This window comes from Hyaena hyaena, unplaced genomic scaffold, assembly GCF_003009895.1.
Source record: "Hyaena hyaena isolate Hyena2069 unplaced genomic scaffold, ASM300989v1 scaffold_862, whole genome shotgun sequence".
Lineage (NCBI taxonomy): Eukaryota > Metazoa > Chordata > Mammalia > Carnivora > Hyaenidae > Hyaena > Hyaena hyaena.
This window is the reverse complement of record NW_024081494.1, coordinates 82,784-108,280: the sequence shown is the minus strand read 5'-3', so window position 1 is coordinate 108,280 and position 25,497 is coordinate 82,784. Positions and strand designations below refer to the sequence as shown.

Below are 25,497 nucleotides of genomic sequence, written 5' to 3'. Positions count from 1 at the left end.
CTGCCAGCTCAGAGCCTGGAGCCTGTTTCAGAGTCTGTGACTCCCTCTCTCTCTGACCCTCCCCTGCTCACGCTGTCTCTCTCACTCTCTCTCCTAGAAATAAATAAAACATTAAAAAAAAAAAAAAAACTAGAGATTTAGCGGCAATTTTCTTCCAGTCACTTAACCAAGTATATATAAACAAAGTAAATAAAGCGCCTCTTCAACTTCCAATCCATTAAAAAAAAAAAAAAGAGGCAGAATGGAGGTTAAAAGATGTATCCTTTGTCCACAGGCCTCTACCCCCATCAGAATGGAAGTCAGGAGCCCTTTGTTCGTGTCTCAGGTCTGCCATCAAGAACCTGTGTGATCTTGGCCTCAAGTCTATTACTCCCAAGTGGAAAGCACAGTCTTTGACCTAAATCTTGAACAGAAAGGCCGGCCTGGCTTTTCCCGCCTTCTCCTTTCTGAGCGCGCCCCTACCTCAGCGGACCTGCCCAGCTCGTCGATCCGCGCGTACATTCGTCACCTCCTCCTGCCCCACCCACAAGCACCGTCCCCGCCCATCTTGTCTCGCCCCACCTCCCCGCCGGCCCCGCCCCGTCCTGGACCGAACCCACCACGTGTGGCGGCCACTTAGGCGGGAGAGTGGACGCTAGGGGCGCTGCGGAGTCGGAGTCAGGGTCGGCCTTCGGGGATGCACCCGTAGGGGACGACGTGGATTTCAGGTTTCCCGAAGACTGGAAGAATCTGCTCAAAACCGCTTGCTTTGCAGGAGCTGGGCCGGCGGCAGCGGCACGACCAGAGGCAGGCTTCCGACCCGACATTTCGGGGCCCAGAGTGACGACACTAGGCCAAGGACGAGCCGGGAGCGCGACCGCAGCTCCCCACGTCCGCGGGCGCGAGCACGTTACGACCCTGCCGTGCGCCGGGGCGGGAGGCGGAGTCTCAGCCGCACAAATGGGACCGAGGGGGCGGGGCGGCTGCGATTTCGCGCCAAACTCGGTGGGGACTCCCGGCGCGGCGAGGTGCGCCGTGGTGTTCGTACCTGCTGCCATGGTTCGTCCACTGAACTGCATCGTCGCTGTATCCCAAAACATGGGCATCGGCAAGAACGGGGACCTGCCCTGGCCCCCGCTCAGGTACCTGCGGGCCCGGAAGTGTTTTGGGTGTTTGGGGAGAGGGGTGCTGGCGCGGGTTGCCTTTGATCGTGGCACCAGGGAGGGGCCTGACACTTTCAGTGGGAGGGTGGGGTCGGACTTGGTACCTGAGCGAACCAGCGCTAGGCCACTGCGTCCTTCCGCGGTCTGGAGCCGGCAGGCCCTGTTCTTGGTTTGCGTCGTGCTCCTGTTGCCTGGCGAGGACTTTTCCCCGCTGCGCGTGCCGCGGAACAAAGTCCTGGTGCCTGAGAACCCACCCCCACGCCCCGCAGGGCAGCGTCTGCCGGGAGCGTTAGAGCTTGAGCCCAGCAGATAATGTTATGAGTAACGCTGTTTGTCTAACTTATAGGAATGAATTCAAGTATTTCCAAAGAATGACTACAACGCCATCAGTAGAAGGTAATGTGGGATTTTTAACTGATTGAGGTTTGAGAAACATCTTGTTTGAGTAAGCTTGTCAGTACAAATTTTACTTTGAAAGTTTTCCATGTTAATCAGGGACCTTTGGTCTTACCGCTGATTTATATGCAGTTCCCAAGGTTGTCACCCTTTTTTTAAAACAAAAAAAACCTTTGAAATTTTATGTGGGCACGCGTAAATTGAGGTACTGGGCAGAATTAGTAGCCTGGTACAGGCCTTGGTGAAAGAGCGTGGAAAGGAGAGGAGGAGGCCTTTGGCATAGCTGCTACAAACAACCATAGGGCCTGGAGATCAGTGAAGAGGATAAAAGTCTAAAAAAACGAGGGGCGCCTGGGTGGCTTAGTCGGTTAAGCGTCCGACTTTCGCTTGGGTCACGATCTCGCGGTTCGTGGGTTCGAGCCCCGCGTCGGGCTCTGTGCTGACTGCCAGCTCAGAGCCTGGAGCCTGTTTCAGAGTCTGTGTCTCCCTCTCTCTCTGACCCTCCCCTGCTCACGCTGTCTCTCTCTCTCTCCTAGAAATAAATAAAAATATTAAAAAAAAATAAAAATAAAAAATAAAAAAACGGTTCCATGATACTCAGTATGGAGATCAGGAAGGGATCAAGAATGAACTCTCAGATCTTCAGTTTGAGAGTCTGGGTGACATGGAGAATAAAGAAGTGGAGAAGAGTGTGCAGTTGTAATGATTAATTTTGAGGTTTGAGGAATTTGTGGGATCTCTAGGATAGTTTTAGGTACAGGAAAGTAGGTGAATTGAGCCACTGGACAGGACAACCAAGGAAAAGAATATGGTGGTGAGATGCCCATTTAAAACCTAAAAGATCTGTATTTATTTGCTCATAGAAGAAACAGTAGTAGACTAAAAGAGAAACAGTCAAGCAGAAAGCAGATGCGGCATAACTCTAACAGCTACAGGGTCCTTGGGTCTTGCACTTGGGTCACTGGTAGAGACAAGATAGCAAAGCTTGAAGCTAAAGAATTGACATGAACTACTCTCTAGAATCCAAAGTATGATCTGGTAATAGGAAAAGCATCCAATGCCTGGCCTATTCACTTGCTTTCAGTAAACACAGTATTTCTTGGATGAGTGGATGAAAGGATACCAAGGTTGTCTTGGCTTGCTGTTTTTGTTTTTTGTTTTTTTTCCCCCCATGTCTTTCTATGCTCTTTACTCATCATCTCCACCTTTGTTGTTAGGTCAGGTCTGTACCATTTCTCATCAGAATTCCTCACCTCTTGGCTCTGATATTTTTGATAATTGATATCTCCTTATTAACACCTAAAGCTCTGTTCTTGAAAATGGAGTGCATATTCTACAGGGGGCACCATGAAGGCTGGAGGCTTTTCAAGAGTCCAGGAGCCTGCAGTGGAATGCCAGAAGCATCTTCATAAAGACCCTTAACACTGAGGCTCTCGTTTTCCTGCTGCTAAAAAAAATGTTGCTCTTCCTACCTAATCTCATCTGTTCCGTGGTTTAAATTACTGTCTAAAGGCTCACATGACCCTCAACTCTGTATTTCCAACTCAACCCCTCAAGAGGTATTATAATGTGTAAAGAATACAGACTCTTCATGCAGACTGTCTGGATTCATATATGTTCCGCTAGCTAGGAGAGTTTTGTGGCTTTGGGTGAATCTCTTAACTTCTCTGTGCCTCAGTATCCCCATTTATAAAGTGGTGACATTAATAGTACAAATTTAAAAAGGTGGTAGTGAGGATTAAAGAAGTTTGTAGAAAACACCCCTCCTGGTGATTTAAACTGTGTGATAAGTGCAACAGAAGTGTTAGCTCTTACTCTGCACTTGGATGTCCCTTTGTGGTACCCACAAATGCAACATGTTCAGAACTGAAGTCATCATCTTGCCTTCCAGACATGTTCTTACTAAAAACATTTTCTTGACAGAAGTGATTTTCTAGAATTTTTAAAAAACTATGTGCCTGTGTTGAGAATTTTAGGTTGAGAATAAAAATTGTATCCTAAGTTTAAATAGATGCAAATTTTGGGGTTATAAATATTGACATTGTAAAATCTGTCACATTACTCTTAAGTGTATCCACTGAATCTATATATCATAACAATTTTGTACTCAGTAACCTTTAAAAAATATATGTGAACAAGCTCTTCATCAAAAGTCAGAAATTTTTCTTTACTCCTTTTATCTCCTTAAACTTGCATTCTATTTTACTTTATTCATAGAATTTCCCCCTATATTTCTATTAATAAAATATATGTACCCACATTAATATACATATACATTGAAATTTTAAAACTTCACTTCATGAGACCTTAAGGCTACAGTTACTGAGCCATAAGAGTAGTTATCATTACCATGGTTATCATTATATAAGTAGAAGCAAAATATTATGTATTCTAATAACTACTAAAAATAAAAAGTGAACATTTATTGAAAATGCATCTCTTAATGAAATGGATGGGGCTTTTTCTTCTTGATTAGTTCATGTAGCCATCCCTCTCCTTGGATGATGATAATATATTCCTGGAGTGATATAGGGCTCAGGAACAATTTAATTTTTTATTTTGATTTTTTGTAAATATGAGTGCTGAGTAACTTGTCTATGGAAAGAAGATAGAAAAGAAAGAAATTACATTCAATTCCTTTAATTCCTTGAACTCCTGAATTATATGCCAGAAATCACATGACAATCCATTGTCTAAAATTATTTTTATTAATCTAGTACCTCAAATGCATTGTCTCCTGTAAATCTGCTCTTATGTTCCTGACTCAGTGATTTCTCAGACCCTTCATTGGGTTCTCTTTCAATTTAGTTGAAAGCAATGAATTCAGAACCACTTGACTTAAAACAATTTGTTAATTGTTATAGTAATTCAGTTTCACAATTTCTGGGAAATGTATTAAAAATATTTTACTGTGAAAAAAAAATTCAAACTAATGATGAGTCTTTAGAACAGACACATGCACTACTTTTGATAGCCCACCAGAACATACCAAGAATTATAGAAATGTATATATTCCTTTGATCCCGATATCTGACTCCTAAGATTTATCTTCCATGTAGTTTATCAAAAATGGAAGCTATGTGTATAAAGTTTCTATAGAAGCATTATACTTAAAAGAGAGGCCCAATTGAAAGTTTTAGCTTTTTAAGTGAGTGGACTACTAAGCAACTATCTTGAAAAGTATCGCTATTAATATAAATAAAAAGTATACAAATGAGTAATACTATCATATCAAACAGTTAAACAGTACTTGCTAGATGTTCTAAATCCTCATTCCCCTCTATAACCCTAAATCCTCAATCCCCTCTATAACCCTAGAACTAGAAACTACTGTTACCTCCATTTTATAAATAAGGAAAGTAACGCACAGAAGATTCATGACTTGTCTGGTAGATGACAGAATATGTTCAGCTTCAGCACTTTGTCCCAGAATCTTGGCTATTCACTATTATACATGATTGCAATTGATTAAAACTAAATATTGGCTATAAAAATTGACACAGGGAAAAATAGTTAATATAATTAGGAAATGGGTGATAAATGTCAATTTTGATAAGCCTGTTTTAAATTTTAATTTTTGAAGCAGATCCACTAGGTGTCACTGTGACAATCATATCTATGCACGTATAAGTAGATATATGAAAATATAAATGTATACTCCCAAAATATACTTATTTTTATGTGATTTTCTAGGTAAACAGAATTTGGTGATTATGGGTAGGAAGACATGGTTCTCGATTCCTGAGAAGAACCGACCTTTAAAGGACAGAATTAATATAGTTCTCAGTAGAGACCTGAAGTAAGTATTACAACAAATTCACTGCAAGAAAATCATGTCCCATTTCTTATGGTAGAGGTCTGTGTATGACAAAATAGTATAAATACAGCACTGTTGATCAAGCTGCTTAATGTCATAAAGGTGCTTACAGAAAATGTATAAGCAGTTATGCAGGCGACATGACAGTAATTTCACTCTGCTACTTAAGTGATTTCACCACTCTGACAAGTTACATTAAATCTCACTAGGATAACAGCTTTGCCAGTTCCCTTGAACTGTTACTCACTAGACTCAAGTATCATTTATACAATACAGTTAATAACTTTTTTCTGGTTTCACATGTGTTTTGGGGGTTTACCAAGATTAAGTGGTTTATCCCCTCTCCATACCCTATCCTGAATACAATAAGATACACATTTTAGGATGGGGTAAAACTCAGTCATAACCTTGTACCCTATTGTCCTAGTTTACCACCACACCCAAATAATATTTTGTACTTGTATTCTTTACACAATGTCTACAGGTGAAAAAAAAAAATGAAAGCATTGAAATCAACCTAGGGATTCTGGAGAAAAAGAAGTCTCTTTGACTTCTACTAGGAATTTTCCTGTCCTCCAATCTAACATTGGAGTAGATAGTTCCTGATGTCTGGAAATGCCCTGGGGACTTTATTATGAGGAGTTGGCTTACACATTTGTGGGTGCTGGCTAGGCAAGTCCAGATCTCTCTAAGGCAGACCATCAAGAAGGGCATGCTGGAACTCTCCAGCAGGGGCTGAAACTTCTATCTGCAGGTGAAATTTTTTCTTCAGGGAAGCTGCAGAACTTCTCTTAAGGCCTTTCAACTGATTGAATCCTGCCTCCCCAAATTGAAGTCACCAGTTTATCAATTTAATCATGTCTACAGAAAACCTTCACAGCAACACTTCGATTAGTGTCTGAGTAACCAAGTACTAGAGCCCAGCCAAGTGAACACATCACAGACCATCACACCATGAGCAGGAGAAAAACATTACACAACTTTAGGCTAAGGGAATTCAGGCTTATATAAAGTTTTTCCCAAATCCCTCCTAGAATGGCACAGGTAAAAACATGACAGAAAGTATACCACAATATTTGCATTGATCGCCTTTGGGTGATGAAGAATATGTTGATGAACATCTTGCCATCTGCCTCAGTCTTCATACTGTTCTCTTTATTCTGGTTGCTAGGATATTCTGATTATCTTTTTACTTGGTGGAATCCAAATTCACAGACTCTATCGCCATTCCCAGAGACTCTTTAATAACATCTTGAATACTACTCAAGTTTATTTATGGCTAGCTTGAGCTAAAACAGAAAGAAATCTCAGTGGGGAAGAGACTCAGTTGAGCCTGCAAATCTCCTCAGATGATAAGTCTAATTTCTTCTTTATGACCCCCCTGTGGTATATGTAATTGGGTTTGGTTGTTTCTCGCGTATTTATATATAACATTTGTTGCTATATTTCACTTGTTTTTTTAAGGCAGAAAATTTCATAAGTCTTTATTATCCATTTTCCTAGGGAAATAAAGATACCAGTTAGGAAAAATTATTTAGAGTTTATTTTTTGTGCTTCCTTCTGCTTCCCAACTTGGGGGTCAGTTACACACATAACCTGGGCATCTGCTGTATGCCATACAGTGCTAGGTTCTAAATTAAATGGGAGAGATTTACCCATGTAATCACTATTGCTCAGGCAAGCTTTTAAAAATACTCAATTTTCCACCACCAACCTCCAATGTAAGAAGAAGTTGAATCTTCAAGTTAACTCCAAACTTTGCTGTCAGATTCTAATTATTTGCAGTAACTATTTCCTTAAAGTATAGGGAGAAAATGCTTTTCCAAAGCTATCTCTACATTCAAGTTGGTGGCTTTAAAACAAATATGCACTACATTCAGAAAATAGATTGGCATTTTCTCAAACTGTTAAACTTAGAGTTCTATCACATGACCCAGCAGTTCCACTCCTTGGTTTACGAAATGAAGAAGAAATGAAACCACATGACCACATAAAAACTTGTATGCAAATGTTCATAGGAGCATCATACATAATAGCCAAAAAGGTAGAAACATCCCAAATATCCATCAACTGATGAACGGATAACCAAAGTGTCCTATATGCATACAATGGAATATTCACAATAAAAAGAAGAACCTATATATGCTACAACAAGGATAAACTTTGAAAACAGTATGCTAAGTGAAGGAAAAAAAAACAAAAAACCAAAAGGCCATGTAATTCTCTTTATGTGAAATTTCTGGAACTGACAAATTCATAGACACAGAAGGTAAATATTGGTTTCCTGAGTGGGGATGGGAGTGAGGAATGATTGCTAATGGATACAGGGTTTCTTTTGGGGAGGATGGAAATGTTCTAAAAGTAGATAGTTGAGGGGTGCCTGGGTGGCTCAATCGGTTAAGCGTCCAACTTCAGCTCAGGTCATGATCTCACGGTTCGTGGGTTTGAGCCCTGTGTCTGGCTCTGTGCTGACAGCCAGCTCAGAGGCTGGAGCCTGTCTTCAGATTCTGTATCTCTCTCTCTCTGACCCTCCCCTGCTCACGCTGTCTCTTCCTGACTCTCAAAAATAAATAAAACATCAAAAAAGTTAGAAGTAGATAGTGGTGATAGTTTTACAACTCTATGCATATACTAAAAAATTTCTGAATTTTACACACTAAAAGGATAAATTGTGTGGTATATGATTTGTAGCTGAATAAAGTAATTTTTTAAGGCTTTGGAACCAAAAATTAAATAAATTTTACCACACTGCGGTAGTTTTGACAGCATCTTAAGTAAGTTCAAAATTGCCTTCATGATATAAGATGTTGTAAATTGTCTTCAACCCATGAAAGTTATTTGACGTTTCATAGTATAATAATTTTTTATGGCCTGTCATTCTCCACAGTGATTAAAGCTTTCTCTCTTCTTTCCTCACCATTCACACAGTTGGTATAGCAAAGACTTACCAACCTGCCTTCTAATACCCACTCTGGTACCTATTAACTTGAAGCCTCGCTGAGCCTCAGTTTCCTTATCTACTAAATGGGATTAATAATGAGAACTTCTTAGGGTGATTTTGAGGATTCATTGAAATTTTGTATGTTAAATTTCTGGCACACAGAAAGTACCCTACCAATATCAGATCTACTATGTAGGGAGTTGTAACACACAGACTCCAACGTCAGGCTGCTGGAGTTCACATCTCAGGTCCACCATTTCCTAGATCTGTTACCACTGGCCACTGAATCCCTCACCCTCAATATCATCTATAAAAGGAATGAAAGTACTTACATAGGACTGCTAATATGAGGCAGATAAAACGCTACCTGTTCCCACTACTTGGGAGAGCGAGTGGGTACTCAAATGTTAGATATTTTCTTTCTAATGTAACTATCCATCAGGTAAAAAGCAGCCTCTCTTGAATAGGGAGGAAAGAAGTATCACTGGTGTGCCTACTATGTGCATTATGTCTTAGTCCTCATGCCAACCCTCTGTGGGAACTAAGACTCTTAAGTTGGAAACAAGATATCAATGATATCCACATGCTTCTTGACTATATATGCAACCACATACCAAACCTCTCTTGTTAGAGAATGCAATCTCTTTTAGTCTGAGATAAATATAGGAAGGAAATTTAGCAATGAAATAAGTCACAGTATTGAGTGCTTGCTATATGCTATTCATTGTTAGTTCTAGGATTTGTGCTTTTACACAGTGAACACGTTGGGCTAATTTACTTATTTTTTTCTACCTACCTTGGATCAAATGTTTCAAATTTCTAAAGCAGGAAAGAGTAACATTTTGCAGAAGCATTTCCTCCATGTCTTTATGATAACTAAAATCTAAAACAAATCCTTAATCTGGTCTTTGTTTTCCTTTTCTAGACTCACTACAAAATTTGGTCAAAAAAGTAGTCTTCACCTTAAGCCCTGGAACCATTTCATGCCATTCTTCCAGTCTACACAGAATGATTGCCCTCTTTCTTTGAAGTCCACCCAGCCATTTATACCACCTTCTAAATTATTTTTGCTATAACCCACCAACTTTTAGGGCACCTCTTCTAATTCTCCTCTTACGTCAGATCCTATATCACCATATTTCATTCTACCCTGACTCCTGTCATCATTTCTGACTTCAGCATCCTCAGTTACTAAAGCCACGTTGACTCTGTTTCAATCATTCCAGACTTTATTAACTAGACTATCTTCTCCCCAAGCTCAAATCTACATTCAGTTCTCCCCCTACACAGCCTTGTCCAACCTACTCGCTGCAGTCGCTCTGACACCTTAGAGAATTCCTTGGCTCATTTAACCTCACCCTGGCGTCTGAGTCCTTTTCCAGCTTTTAGACAAAGTACATTCTTTGTGCTATCCTAACTCCTTTATAGAGATGACAGAATGAAATAAGTAAAATATCTATGAAGGAGATGAGAGAGGAGGCAGTGAAGAGAATGAATAATCTCCATTAGCTCTTGATTAATCATTGTTATAACCACTAATTCAAGGCAGTTACATAACTTTAAAGCATTACTCTAAGAACTTGACTTTGAATTGTAATTTCTGTTCTCTGTCTAATTACAATGAAAGCCAGATTCTACATGTTTCTTCATTTATAAAAGGATTACAGCTCTCCATCACCCCCCCTCCCCCCCAAAAAAACAGTAACATCATCAAAACAGTTGTGGAGATAGGGAGAAATTAAGCTGTAGTTGTAACACTGAAATTAACTCTTCCTCCTTTGGATTTTTAATTTAAAAATAATATGCTCATTTATTTTTTTTTTTTTTTTTTACAAATAGTTTATTGTCAAATTAGTTTCTACATAACACTCAGTGCTCATCCCCAAAGTGCCCTCCTTCATGCCCATCTCCCCCTCCCCCCCACATCCATCAGTCCTCAGTTTTTGTCAGCATTCAAGAGTCTCTCATGGTTTGCCTCTCTCCCTTTCCCCCACCATTTCCGCCCTTCTTCTCCCCCTTGGTCCTCCGTCAAGTTCCTCCTAATCCTCCTATACGTGCAAACATATGGTATTTGTCCTTCTCTGCCTGACTTATTTCGCTCAGCATAACACCCTCAAGGTCCATCCATGTTGCTACACATGGCCAGATTTCATTGTTTCTCATTGCCATGTAGTATTCCATGGTATAGATAAACCACATCTTCTTGATCCATTCATCTGTTGATGGACACTTAGGCTCTTTCCATGTTTTAGCTATTGTGGAGAGTGCTGCTATGAACATTGGGGTACATGTGCTCCTATGCCTCAGCATTTCTGTATCCCTTGGGTAAATTCCTAGCAGTGCTATTGCTGGGTCATAAGGGAGTTCTATTGTTAGTTTCCTGAGGAACCTCCACACTGTTTTCCAGAGGGGCTGTACCAGTTTACATTCCCACCAACAGTGCAGGAGGGTGCCCGTTTCTCCACATCCTCGCCATATGCTCATTTATTAATACATTATCCATTTCTATATTGTTTGAAACATGAAGTCTTTTACTCCCCATTCATCACATATTAACAGGTTGAATATCATTCCATACTACAGTCATTCAAACATACTACTCTGTCTCCAACATTTTATTATGAACCTTTCAAACATATGGAAAGAACTTTACAGTAAACACCTGTATACCTAACACATAGATTCTACCATTAATAATTTGTTATGCTTGTTTTACCATCCATCCATCCATCAATTGGTCTTTTTTTTTAATGCATTTCAGAATAACTTGGAGACATTAGGATGTTTTCCCTAAGTACTTCAGCATATATATCACTAACTAGAGTCTACTATTTCTTTACAATTTTCTCCTTTTTTTTTAAAAGTTTATTTATTTTGAGAGAACGCAAACAATGCAAGTGTGCCTACACACAAGTTGGGGAGAGGAAGAGCAAGAATCCCAAGCTGACATCACAGAGCCCAATGCGAGGCTTGATCTCAGGAATCGTGAGATCATGACCTAAGTGGAAATCAAGAGTCAGGCATTTAACCAACTGAGCCACCCAGGCGCCCCATCTTTTGTGATGAATATTATATACATTGAAATGTACAAATCTTAAGTGTACTTTTGCTAAGTTTTCACAAATGCACGCACCTATATAACCCCATACCAAAGACAGAGAATGTTACCATGACCCCTTATAAGTTCCCTTATGCCTCTTCCCAATCAATCTTTATCCTATCCTCCAGAGACAACTACTTTTCTGACTCTTTTCAACCATAATTATCACCAGAAGTGTTTGTTTTTTGATTCATTGTGAACGATATATACACACATATGATTTGAATTATTGGTCATATTGTATTACTGATTGAATTATTGTGTTTTTTTATTGAAAGAATTCATATTTATGATGATTTTGGTTTATAATTACTTATTCCTATATAGATTATTTGACTAGTATCAATGGGTTTCATAGAAATTATTTGTAATTATTTCTTTAACCTCAGGGAACCTCCACAAGGAGCTCATTTTCTTGCCAAAAGTCTGGATGATGCCTTAAAACTTATTGACCAACCAGAGTTAGCAGATAAAGTGGACATGGTTTGGGTAGTGGGAGGCAGTTCTGTTTATAAGGTAAGTAAAAGCATAAAGAAATGTTCTTCCCCACTTTCCTTCAACTTCTTGCCATCTGAACTTTAGAAAAATTAAGCCATAAACAAAGGAAATATAGTATCCCTACTGCAAGCTAGACACATTGTCAATTTGAATTATTTGTTTTAGATACTATCACGAAAACTAAATAAAAATATCTAAGTCAGTTTTTAAGCCTGGTTAGTTTATTTTCAATTCAAAATATTTGATGTTTCTAATTTAAAAAACCTTCGAGGAGCATCTGGGTGGCTCATTTGGTTAAGCAACGGACTTCAGGTCATGGTCTCATGGTTTGTGAGTTTAGGCCCCACATCAGGCTCTGTGCTGACAGCTGAAGCCTGGAGCCTGCTTCAGATTCTTTGTCTCCTTTTCTCTCTGTTCCTGCCCCACTCCCACTCTCTGTCTCTCAAAAATAAATAAACATTAAAAAATTATAAGAACATTCTAAATCGTTCCCTTAGAATTATACTTGCATTGCACTGTTTTCTGCTCCCTGGATGTGCCCTGATATACTGAATTATCCCCTTTTTCCAAGGATATGTAGGTTCTTACTGAGAAAGGGATGGGGCTCTCAGGTGGTAAACACTGACTAGATGTATATGAATTTGTTGAAAGGAAACAACAATTTTGTATAATGATTTCATAATATAAGAAAAACAAGTAAAAGAAAAGAGCCCTTAGGGTTTTTTTTTTTACCCAATCTTGAGGTCTCTCTCTCTCTCTCTCTGTGTCTCTTTTTTTTTTTTTAACATTTATCATGCCATGAATCCACAGAGAATGGGTTCAAGCAGTTCAGGCTCTTTTCCATTGGTTCTCCCAAAGTGTACTTCCCTGGGTGGAGCAGGCTGGCCCTTCAGTTGAAACCACATACCTTTCTTTTTGGCTTCCTTCTTTTTCAGATCATTGTCTTTCACACACTTCAGGAAGCTGTCTTGGCTCTTTTTAGTGCTTCATTTGCTCAATATGTACATTCATTCTCTTGGCAAGAATCTCGCCCATGTTTGTTTACAACAGTGCCAGTAGCATGCTGGGTAACACTGTAGACTCTTCCAGTTTTGCAGTGGTAACGTTTGTGAAGCATTTCTTTTTGAACAGTGCCCATTCCCTTGATGTCCAAAACATACCTTTCTTGCAGATTCTCAAGTATGTGGCAAAGGAACAATTCCATGTTTTCTAAAAGGTCTAGAGAACATGTAGTGGGGTACCTCTCCTCTTTCCCTTGATGAATTACTGGAAGATGGAGGCTCCAGCTGAAACCTTCTTTTTTTTTTTTTTTAAGATTTTATTTTTTTAAGTAATCTCTACACCCAACATGGGGCTTGAACCCACAACCCTGACATCAGGAGTTGCACACTCCACAGACCAAGACAGCCAGGTGCTCAAAAGTATTTCTTCTTCTGAATACCAGATACCTTTCAGCTTTCAAAATTTTTGAGGATAATAAATAGAATTTTTAAAACACTAATAAAAAATTAAAGTTTATGTGAAGGAAAAATCTAGCCCCTACATGTTGGTGGCTTGTGATAACATAAACACTGAATTTGTTTTAAAAGAAGAGATATACACCAGGATCCCAGACCTGTTTCAATAACCTTTTGTTTGCTTCATTTGTTTTATGAGGAAATGGATATTTTCCTTTGATATTTCAGCCAAGTGTGAATTTTAAGGAAAACAAGTCATTTCTTTGTTTAATACGCTTTTTGAGTGATTAAATACCATATTCACTTAAATCTATTTTTTTAAATATTTAAATACACATAATTTGATATATCTATATGTACGTAAATTATAAGGAAGTAGAATCTCCAACTGATAATTTTGTGTTATCCACCTGCTTCTCATCACAATAGCTTGTAGAACGACGTTTAAGCTTATCTTCCGTGGGGCCAGCCTGTTTTTGTAAACAAAGTTTCATTGGAACGTGTGGCCGTGTCCATTGGTTTAGTATTGTCAACAACTGCTGTTGCCCACAAAGTTAAGAAAAAACCACATGGTCCGCAAAACCTAAAATATTTACCCTTTACAGAAAAGGTTGTGCCATATAGCACTTCCTTGGATACAGATCATGCTGCCGTGGTTCTTCCTATTCAGGTTTTCTAATTTTTGATAACATTAAAATTGGTCGGATATTTATTTGGGTGGGGCAAGAAGATAAATTACTTAATATATGCTGTAGTAGAAAGCCAAAAATAAAAAGTAACATTTGTTCTGTGGCCTTATTTGGAATTTCAAGGATAACACACACTTGAAATTCTGTATTTTTTTCTTTCATAAGCTCTTTGAAAATCAAGGGTTATTACTCTCTTGGAAATTCAGTTAGGATTCATGACTTTATTTATTAGAGTTTTAAGATATTCATTCAAGGCAGTTTTTTCTATAGAAACTATCAACAGTACCATAGGCAAGAGTTAGAAAAGTCATTAACAATATAAGGCCAAATACAATCATTTGCAATAAGGGGCTAAGAAAGTAAATAACCTACTAGCATTGTAGCTATTTGCTAAGAAATGGAAGCATTATTAAATTCTCTGTAAATGTACTAATTAAGTATGCCCTAGGGATTTTCAATAATCAAAGTTTCATAAAATTATAATGTCTTATCCATATATACATATGCCAATTTTCCTATGGAGAGCAACTAGATAATTTAGGGTTCTTAATTCTTAAACTACCACCAAAGGAAAAAAATAATACTGAATGCTTAAATGAAAAAAGAGTTCATGTAAGCAAACTAGAGGCCAGAATATATTTAAACTCACTCTCATAATTACTGATAATGACTAGTGCCATTCTCAAAATAACTCAGACATACTTTGCAGGACCCCAAATTTAACAATAGGAAATTTCAATAGCATGCTTTGGAGGTGACAAGTTATGTAGCATGTCTCTTAATACCTGATACAAACTTGACTATGTAATTAAACAAACAAATCTTATAGTTTCTGTTTCTTTTAACAGATAAATAAAGTGATGTCTTTTGTGTTCTTTCAAAGGAAGCCATGAACAGGCCAGGCCATCTCAGACTATTTGTGACAAGGATTATGCAGGAATTTGAAAGTGACACATTTTTTCCAGAAATTGATTTGGAGAAATATAAACTTCTCCCAGAGTAAGTAAAATGTTATTAATTTGTCTGAAGTACTTTTGGCTTTTCTGCTTAAGAATTAGAGAAACAGTTTATCTCTTCATATTGAATTTGGAGTAGTAATATGTTCGGTGGACAAATACTTCAGGAATTTTTGGAAATCTACTTTAACAAGCTCTTGGGATATCTAAGTTCTAATAATTTTACTGAAATCTGGAGAGTAGTCATTACTTCATTCTTTTTTTTTTTTTTTATGTTTTATTTATTTCTGAGAGAGAAAGAGAGACAGCATGAGCAGGGGAGGGTCAGAGAGAGAAGGAGACACAGAATCTGAAACAGGCTCCAGGCTCCAAGCTAGCTGTCAGCACAGAGCCCGACGCAGGGCTCAAACCCACGAATCATGAGATCATGACCTGAGCTGAAGTCGGATGCCCAACTGACTGAGCCACCCAGGCGCCCCATTACTTCATTCTATGAGATCTCTGCTTAGCATCAGACAGTGTCTTAGGCACTGGGGAAACGGTGCTTACCATAACAGATGTTGTCAATGCTCTCTAGGATTAGATTCTTTGTAGTAGAGAAGGAGGTTAGCAAATGATAGATGAACATCGAGAGAGTTGCTGTACAGGGAAGTGAAATATTGTGATGTGGTAAATACTGTATTGTCTGAGAAGTCCTCTCTGAAGAGGTGGGGTCTACGCTGAGATCTAAATGGCAAGAAACCAACCATACAAAGAGAAGTGCATTGCAGAAACCAGAAATAGTGTAGAGACCAGAGGGCACAAACGAGCGTGGTGTGCTCCCTGACCCTGAAAAACTACTGTGAGCATTGTAAGCAAGGGGGAGGCCAGAGGGCTCAGACCAGATGCAAGTTTAGAGGGTTCGAATAGAGAGTGACACTGTTCCAGCTGTTTGTGAACAGAACAGAAGGGACAAAAGTGAAGCTGGGAGACAAGTTAGCTGCAGGAGTTGAGGTGAAAGAACAAGGGACTTGGCTGGCAGTGGTGGAGACGGAAGAGGGGGTTACTACAGAAACTGCTTGATTTTGAAAACTCATTGCATTTTAGTGTAAAAGCACTTTTCATAGAGTAAAAGTAGATTAATTGTGTCAGTGCTTTCAGACTAGGTTTTAACACATCCTTCCAAATATTCTCAGTTGAATGCAGTCATTATTCTTTGAGAGTGAGTTTGTCTTGAGAAATACCTCCTAAAAGGCCATTCTGAGCCAAATCTAAGTAAGTGGATGGCCAAGCTTTAGAGGAATAGTCTATAGAGTACTAGGTAATAGTCTTGAATCTAATAACATGTGTGAGAGACTTCCTTGGGCTCTGAATTAGCTCTAAAGGGAACTGAAAATTGTAGGAACTCTAAAAACTTTCTAAACAGCTCAAGTACAGGCTTTTGCTTAGTTTCCAAAGGTGACTGCATAGAAAAATCACTGAGTGATTTCATGTATATTTATAAAATCATTTGAGTTTCTTTGTCACACCTTATATATTTTCTCTTGTACTTAGGTTGCTGATTCTCACATTATGTCAGTATTGATCTCTGTTGTCCCTCATTCCTATCTATCTCTTTGATCCTAAAAAAAAAAAGAAAAGAGAAGTTTACTGTGTGAATTTGCCTTTCCAAATCCTTTGCTCTCCTTCAGACCTCTTTCTAAAACTGATCCTTCAGGATCCCTGAAAACTTACAGTATTTTAATACCATTCTGGCTCCCTGGCTCTTAGAAATGAAAATGTTAACACTTTACTGAGTGATGAGTCACACATCACACCATTCACCCATTGAAAGTATATAATTCAGTGGTTTCAGTATATTCACAGAATTGGGCAACCAACAATCCCTTTGGAGAATTTTGCCACCATCTAAGCAATATTTATTTTTCTAAACCATGAGCATGTCATGTCTTTCTACTTATTTAGGTCTTCTTTAATTTATTCTTATGTATTTTATTCTTTTTGATGCTAATATAAACAGAGTTATTTTCTTCATTTTGTTTTCAGACTGCTCATTTGTAATACATAGATACACAAGTGATTTTTGTTTATTGATCTTATGTCCTGCAACCTTGCTGAACTCATGTATTCTGTTAGTGAATTTCTTAGGATTTTCTTTGTGTAGGATATCATTTGCAAATAGAGGTAGTTTTACTTCTTCTGAATCTAGATTATTTTTTAATTTTATTTCTTTTCCCCACCTAATTGCTGTGCCTAGAACCTCCAGTGCAATTAATTATAAATAGAAGTGGCAAGGGTAGGACATCCTTGTCTTGTTCCTGCTCTTAAAGGGAAAGCATTCAGTCTTTTACCATTAAGTATATTATCTGTGGGGTTTTCATACATGCCTTTTATCACATTGAGGAAGATCTCTTCTATTTCTACTTCATTGAGCATTTTTTTATCATGAGGGAGTGTGAGATTTTGTCAGATCCTTTTTCTGAGTTTATTGAGATAATCATGTGGTCTTTGTCTTTAAAAGGCTACTAATATGGTGTATTATATTGAATGATTTTCATGTTAAACTATTCTAGCATTTCTGGAATAAATCCACTTGGTAGTAATGTATAGTCCTTTTTGTATGTTCCTGGATTTAATTTGCTTATATTTTGTTGAGGATTTTTGCATTTATGTTCGTAACAGATATTGGTCTGTAGTTTCCTTTTTTAATAATGTCTTCACCTCGTTTTGGTGTCGGGAGAATACCAGCCTCACAGAATGAGTCAGGAAATGGTCTCTTTCCTCTTCAATTTTTTTTGGAAGAGTTTGTGAAGGATTGGTATTAGTCCTTACTTTTTTTATTTTTTTAGGTTTATTTATTTTAAGAAAGAGAGAATGAGGAAAGGGCACAGAAAGAGGGAATGAGAGAGAATCCCAAGCAGCCTTGTCACTGACAACAGAGAGCCCAAAGCAGAGCTCGAACCCATGAACTGTGAGATCATGACCTGAGCTAAAACCAAGAGTCGGATGCTTAACTGACTGAGCCACCCAGGCTCCCCAGTTCTTTAAATGTCTTAGAAAATTTTAAATAGTGGGAAGATTCAGGTAGGATATTTCTACCCAAAATCCAAGGAAATTGCCCAAAAATGGACATTCTAAACAAGGCTATGAAAGAAAATGAAGGGTTTTTTTTCTATTACATCATTTGATGTTTATCTTACTTTCAAGCCTGTACCAACATTATAACAACCTCTTGAATGCAGAGGGGAGGGAATCCACTAAGGGGAGATCTGGAGTAGATCAGTCTTTCATGAAGTAGGAAAAAGAGAAACCTGGAAAAACAAAGGGAATATACTTTGTCCCTGGAAGTCTCTAATGTTGCTCACTTCTTGAACTGCTTTCTCTCCAAAGCTCTGTACATTGGGGAACTTAGAATTGCTTCATACTGTCCAGAAATGAACTCTTGATTGTTATCTACTCCCCCTTTCTCTTTTCCCACAGCTACAGAGTTTAGACCCCCACCCCCTCTATTAGTGGCCCTCTTGTGGTTACATAAGTTTCAGTTCAAACACAGTTATCTTTTATTAACACCATATTCCTGGTAATAAAAGCACTAGTAAGATGAAATAAAGATGAGAGGACTATTGTGAAGCACAAAGAGAATAAAATTAGAATGTAGGTGAAGCCACAAGTGGTAAAAACCTAAAAGCAGAAATAAATCTTAACAAAGTTACGTTTTACTTTGTCTGCCTTTTTCCCCCATGGGTCATTGTCTATGTCTTTTTTTTTTTTTCTTTTTTTTTTTGGATAGCAGCATGCCAGCCTGTCCTGTAAGGCTGTGCCCTCATTCATCTTACCTGGAAGAAATCTTTCCCATCTCAGACTATTTCACACTAGGCTCCAGCCAAACCAGCAGGCCCAAATATTTTATACCAGCAGTGTTCTGCTTAATGAGCCCCAATCAGGTTTTTCCTTGTAGTTACAACCTTCCATGTAACTATGCAAAGAGGATGAAGACCAGAAGAGGCCTTTGAGACCATAGTCAGCTCCAGAGCTGGGACAGATGCTGCTTATCAATGGACAAATTTAAGAAGGTTTTTGATGGGCTGATATTTCCTTTTCTGCTCCCATTAGTTCCTGACTATCCAACAGGATCCTTATTCATGTTATTTGTGTTTCCTCCTAGGCCTGTGCTTGCTATAGTCTTCATTTTATTTTAGCTGTGAGTTGTTTCTTAGAGATAACTGTTTTATAACTATTTACCCCTTTTTAGACTTTACATTAAATCATCTCAGTATTATTTTCATGCTTTGTCAGTTCAGATCTTATGTTTCTTCATATCAATTGGATTCCTTACTGCCTGAAGATTCTAGAGGAGGATCTCTGGGTGGTTCATAACAAATAGGAGGCATTTCCACATCCTGTTAGGCTTAAACACAGAGTTCATATGTGGCTCCTAGGCAGTTTGCTCTTCAGAAAAGTTTAGAATTATGATGGTTGGGGTAGTTATATCATTATTAAAACAGACTGAATATGGGGGCACCTGGGTAGCTCACTAGGTTAAGCATCTGACTCTTGATTTTGTCTCAGGGCATGATCTCACAGCGGCGAGATTGAGCCCTCTGTCAGGCTCTGCACTGGGTGTGGAGCCTGCTTAGGATTCTCTCTCTCTCTCTCTCTCTCTCTCTCTTTCTGTGCAGGCATGCTCTCTTTCTTAAAAAGAGAAAAAAAAAAAAAACAGACTGAATATATGAATATTATGGAAAGTAAAATTAATCTGAAGCAGAATTGAATTTCAGTTTCACAGAGCAGATTAACATTAATACCATGGCTAGTAACCATACCCAGCCAATAATATAGTATTTCTAAGTATTATTCATGGTTTTAGAAATAATTTCATATTTTGCTTTTATCTTACTGAGAATGTTGCTACTCTTGAGAATTTTACAAACACACAAAAATGTAAATGTTACTTTTGGTGACTCATTCCAAAGAAACTAAAATTATGGTTAAAAGTTGGCCTCATAAAATCATGGCTTTAAAAAAAGAAAAATGCTGTATTTCTACTAAAACAGTTGAACAGAAACAGCTCAGAAAATGGTTAGTAAATAGAAACATAGCTTCTTCCTCTGGAATGTAAATTTTTCAAGAAAAAACGGCTTTTTATTTTCCTTATATGTTACTATACTATTGTTACTTTATATGTTTATGTTTTTTTATCAAATGGCATAACCTCTGATTAGTCAACAAAAGGTTAATACCCATTATTACTCAACATTGCATTGGATATCCTAAGAGATTTAAATCTTCTCCTGTCTTATCCCCGCTATAATGAGTTTAGAAATGCGGGGATGAAACAAACTCATAATATTAAAGGATAACATTTATAGAGCACTTCATGTAATGACCTCAATGCCAAATTATTCATAAGGGTGAAGACAGGAGAACCTGAGTCAAACACAAGTCCAACTAAAGCAGGTGTTCCCCACCCCCACCTGGAGTATATAGGGGTGCAGCTTGCACAATACTGAGGAAGTACAAGACTTGGGCTGGAGATGGGAGTGGTCAGTACAGTCCTCAGTGGAGGACCTGAGTGGATTTTTTGTTGGTGTTGGGTTTTTCAGTGCGAAAAAAATTTTATTGTAAGAATACAACAGGAGACCTCCTCTCAACAAAATTTTAATTACCCAATATAGTGTTGTTAATTATAGGTACAGTGTTGCACAGCACATCTCTAGAACTTAATCATCATACACAACAAAGTTTGTTCCCTTTGTTTTTTTTTTAATGTTTTATTAATTTCTGAGAGAGAGACAGCATGAACAGGGGAGGGTCAAGGAGAGAGGGAGATACAGAATCTGAAACAGGCTCCAGACTCTGAGCTGGCTGTCAGCACAGAGCCTAACACAGGGCTCGAACCCACGAACCGTGAGATCATGACCTGAGCTGAAGTCGGACGCTTAACTGACTGAGCCACCCAGGAGCCCCAACTTTATTCCCCTTGAACAACTGTTTTTCCCCTTTCTCCCAACCCCTGTCAACCACCCTTCTACTCGCTGTTCTTATGAGTTTGACCATTTTAGACAATGCAGTATTTGTCCTTCTGTGACTGGCTTATTTCACTTAGCATAATGACCTCCAAGTTTATCCATGATGCTGCATATGACAGGACTTCATTCTTTTTTGAAGTTGAATAATATTCCACTGTATGTAAATATACCATTTTTGTTTAATTGTTCTGTTGATGGGCATTTGGGTTGCTTAGATACTGTAAATTAGGCTGCACTGAACATGGGAGGGTATATATCTTTGAGATCCTGATTCGTTTTTTTAAAAAAAATGAGATAATATGGAGGTTCCTCAAAAAACTAAAAATAGAACTACCACATGATCTAACAACTCCACGTCTTGTTATATCCCCAAAGGAGGACTTGGGTTTTGAATTGGAAGGTGGAGGGAACACAAAACTAAGCTACAGTTAGAAAATCTCCGATAAACAGTGATGTCTGTAAAAGAATTGCCATGAAGCACACACTGGGAAATTAGAGCAATGTGGTGTCCATTGATTAAACAGCAGAATCTTTCACCACACAAGACACATAACGTCATTTCTGCTCTGAGCAGCTAAAGGTTGTACCTTGTTTTTCATTTGCTCACAGGAAATTTGATATCAAGTGTAAGATCTGCAAAATGTCATTAAGAAATTTCATTCTGGCTGGATGATAGTGGAAACTGGTGACAGTGGCTATTTTGGGACAGAAGATATAGGAGTCAGAAAGAAAGGAGAAATTGCACTTTTCATCTTCTAACTTTCTGTACAGTTTGAAAGTTTTTCTCTTTCTGTTTCATACACTTTTCCATAGCATATTTGCATGTCACAGTGGCTTACTCTTATGAAGATAAAAAGGAAGGAAAAACTTTTATTTACCTTATTGATGTTTTTTGGCTGAGCTGTCCCTTTTTAATTAACACAATATCTTTCTTTTTTTAATTGACATTATTATGCATATTTTTCTTTTACAGATACCCAGGTGTTCTTTCTGATGTCCAGGAGGAGAAAGGCATTAAATATAAATTTGAAGTATATGAGAAGAACAATTAATATGAAGGTGTTTTCTGACTTATGTCAAGTTAGTTTTTCCCCTTCCCCTCCAATTATATATTTTTTAATATTAGAAAAAAAAGACTTTTGTTGACTTTAGGTCAATGGGTAATTATTTCAAAGCAATGAGATTTTATAAGTTAATCTTAGTAAGACTATAGGTAAGATTAGTCTTAACTAGACCATATCAGATAACCATTTGTGAAACATTTTTTGCTATAGCTGTATGATACCCATCAAGGACCAGCATCTGCCTATGGTAGCGTATCTTTTGAAAACCAAAGTGAGAAAATCACGAGAGCAGGACTTGAAACCAGGATCTATGGAGACAGAACCAGACAGATCTGTCCAAAGGTCAGACATGGTTATAAACACAAGAGCTAGAACTCAGATATTAAAAGAAAATTAAATCAAAATAGCGACTTTGAATTCTCTATGCATTTCACTCTTCTCAAAAAAAGTTCTGTTCACTCAGGTAGGCAGTCAGTAAGTTGAGGGAACTCTGGTATATTCCATTGGGATAGTAAAGAGGCAGGTAGGACACTACCTTTTTGAAGGTTAAATGAAAAGATCTGAGACCTCTAAAAACTTATTTCTGATCTTTAGTGAGATTCCATGGATGTTACATTGATAGAATACAGTTGTTCTTTACAAAAAAGAGTGTTCTAAACAAGCATATGGCTAAAATTAGAAATTGAAAAGATAATGAAACTATATAATGCTAGATACCAAAATTATGAAGTTGGAAACGAAAAAACTTCACTGAATTAAAAAGTGAAAATTAAAACTCGGTTTCCTATAACGTTAGTAAAGATTTGGATCCTTAGGTATCCAAGGAAAGAGTATTTTTTGCCTTGTAAATTAATACAACTTTTTTAGAGTTTAAGTTAACAATATCAATTAAAATTAAAAATATTCTGGGTTTGAACCTAGAGCTTCCGCTTCTAAATATTAATCCTGAATGAAGAGATGGACCCAAGAGAATTTGCTGAACCTATTTTTTTGAACTTGGAAACAGGGACACCTGGGTGGCTCTGTTGCTTAAGTGTCATACTCTTGATCTCACCTCAGGTCATCATCTCACAGTTCATGAGATCAAGCCCCACATTGGATTCTGCACTGACAGCACAGAGCCTGCTTGGGATTCTTTCTCTCCCTCTCTCTCTCTCTGCACCACCCACCTCCGATTCAAGCACACACATTCTCTCTCTACATAAACTTTAAAAAAAAAACTTAAAAAATAAAATAAAATTTGGAAACAGCCCAAATGACAATCAATAAAGAAATAACCAACCAGTATGTCTGCAAAATTTAATATTGTCTGTAGCAGTTAAAAAGAATGAGGTACTGACAGAAAAATGCCAAAGACTGTTAAGTAAAAGAAGCGAATTGTGTATCATACCTAAAAACTTTAATGATGGTATATAGTATGTGTAGGAAACTGTATGCTGAAACTGTCAAACACTATCGGAATTAAGCATGTTATTTTATGAATTAGGCATGCCTATTGCGATTAGGGTTTTTTTTTTTTTTTTAAGTATTGTGTGCTTGATTTCATGAACCATTACTTAAGATAATAATTGAGCCCTTTATGTTCAGCAGTAAAATTAGGATAAAGAACATCAAGAGTAAAAAGAAATTTACTAAAACCTTCCATAGAGTAACAACAACAACAACAAAAAAATACCAAAAAACTAGATCAGACAAGATTTAGGAGTCAATACTGCATGAGACTTAAAATCCTTTTTTTTTTTTTTAATTTTTTTTTAATGCTTCTATTTATTTCTAGAAGAGAGAGAGAGACAGCGTGAGCAGGGGAGGGTCAGAGAGAGAGGGAGTCACAGACTCTGAAACAGGCTCCAGGCTCTGAGCTGGCAGTCAGCACAGAGCCCGACGGGCGGCTCGAACCCAAGAACCGCGAGATCATGACCTAAGCGAAAGTCAGACGCTCAACCGACTAAGCCACCCAGGCGCCCCGAGACTTAAAATCCTTAAGAAACCAATGAAGCTCAGGGCATCTGGGTGGCTCAGTCAGTGAAGTGTCCGACTTTGGCTCAGGTCAGGATCTCACAGTTTGTGGGTTCGAGCCCCACGTCGGGCTCTGTGCTGACCGGTAGCTCAGAGCCTGGAGCCTGCTTCAGATTCTGTGTCTCCCTCTCTCTCTGACACTCCCCTGCTCACACTGGCTGTCTCTCTCTCAGAAATTTTTAAAAACAATATATATTTTTTAAAAAACCCAATGGAGCTCTCTGCAAGGAACATATTCCTTGCAAACTATTAGTACAGGTGTCTAGAATTTTTAGAACTCAGATATTTATAGGAGAAAGAAGCAAGCCATCTAGAGAAGAGGAAACACAACTAGCCGATAAATACATGCAAAGACGTACATTCCCACTAGTAGTAACTGGGGAAATGCAAATTTAAACTGCAATAAGGTACCATCCCACATACATCAAATTGGCATTCTCACCAATACTTGACATTGTCAGCCTTTTACCATGTTGGCAATATTTATTCAGGATGAAGAAGCACATGCTCTTCAACTTAGCAGATGTACTGAAGAATAAATACCAAGAGAAAACCTGTGTAGTTATCTAGAAATTTGTTGAAGAATGTAGCAGCAACCCAAATGGACTAAGATACACTTAAATCTGGTAACTCTTTGAGGACAATATGGGAGGAAAAGTGGGGATAGTTGTCTAAGCTAAATCCTCATTGACATCTCAGGAAATCACTAATGAGTAAAGTAACAAATCAAGATGTGATAAATTATTTGACAAGAAACAACAGACGAAACTGCTAAAAGTTAAGAGCCACTAATCTTGAGAATTGGGAGGTGTAGGGCAGGAGACTGCTCAGGTTTTTTATAAACTTTAAGAGTCTAAAAATAATACGTATTAATACACGCATTCATTTGAAAAATGACCAAAATAGTTAACTGGAGGAAAGAAAACAACATGAACAAAACTACCAGAAGGAAAAGCTAAGAGGATGTAAGTGTTTGCCAATGAAAGGACAGCTGAGGTTGGGGAGAAAGCGGGGACTACTATTTTCACTGCAAGACTTTTGGGATCTTGATATTATTCAACCATTTTCATGTATTCCTTAATAAAAATCCTTCCTTGGTAAGTTGCTAGTTTGTAAGTGTTGATCTCCTGATACTCCTTGAACACCTCACATAAAATTTCAGACTCTTAGAGAAAATTTATCTCCAGAGTCCACTTAAAAATGTAAAGAAGAAAACATAATTAGCGATGGGTCACACAAAACTCCAAAGACCGACTGCTAGCAAGCCATCAGGCTTTCTCTCGTGTTGCCTGGTTTATTTGTTTTCAAGACAGAAATGCAAGCCTTACTTTTTCCACATTGATTTATGAAATAGCACTGTCAAGCGTTGATAATTTCAGGCTAGAATGTAAATAATAAAACATGCACATTTGT

General features: G+C 38.1%; 2 protein-coding genes across 5 annotated transcripts in view; one reads left to right on the top strand and one right to left on the bottom strand.

Moving 5' to 3' along the window:
* Window positions 1-856, bottom strand: part of MSH3 (mutS homolog 3) — a 179,616-nt gene extending 178,760 nt beyond the window's left edge. The window contains exon 1 of one of the 2 annotated variants that reach the window (XM_039220117.1): window positions 600-856. In XM_039220117.1, coding sequence (XP_039076048.1) covers window positions 600-806 — 207 coding nt within the window. In that variant the 5' untranslated portion in view covers window positions 807-856. The remainder of the gene's footprint in view (window positions 1-599) is intronic. The other variant, XM_039220118.1, reaches the window with a different exon arrangement.
* On the top strand, window positions 751-23,168 carry DHFR (dihydrofolate reductase). 3 transcript variants are annotated; one of them, XM_039220121.1, is made up of 7 exons: window positions 751-1,121; window positions 1,489-1,538; window positions 5,232-5,337; window positions 11,786-11,912; window positions 14,924-15,039; window positions 21,978-22,084; window positions 23,128-23,168. In XM_039220121.1, exons 1-6 carry the CDS (start codon window positions 940-942, stop codon window positions 22,054-22,056), a joined length of 660 nt encoding a protein of 219 aa, XP_039076052.1. In that variant the 5' UTR covers window positions 751-939; the 3' UTR covers window positions 22,057-22,084; window positions 23,128-23,168. The 3 variants fall into 3 exon arrangements, with proteins under 3 accessions (XP_039076052.1, XP_039076051.1, XP_039076053.1); XM_039220120.1 differs by lacking the exon at window positions 23,128-23,168 and having other exon boundaries at window positions 21,978-22,984; XM_039220122.1 differs by lacking the exons at window positions 1,489-1,538; window positions 23,128-23,168 and having other exon boundaries at window positions 1,038-1,121; window positions 21,978-22,984.
* Window positions 23,169-25,497: the final 2,329 nt, after the last annotated feature.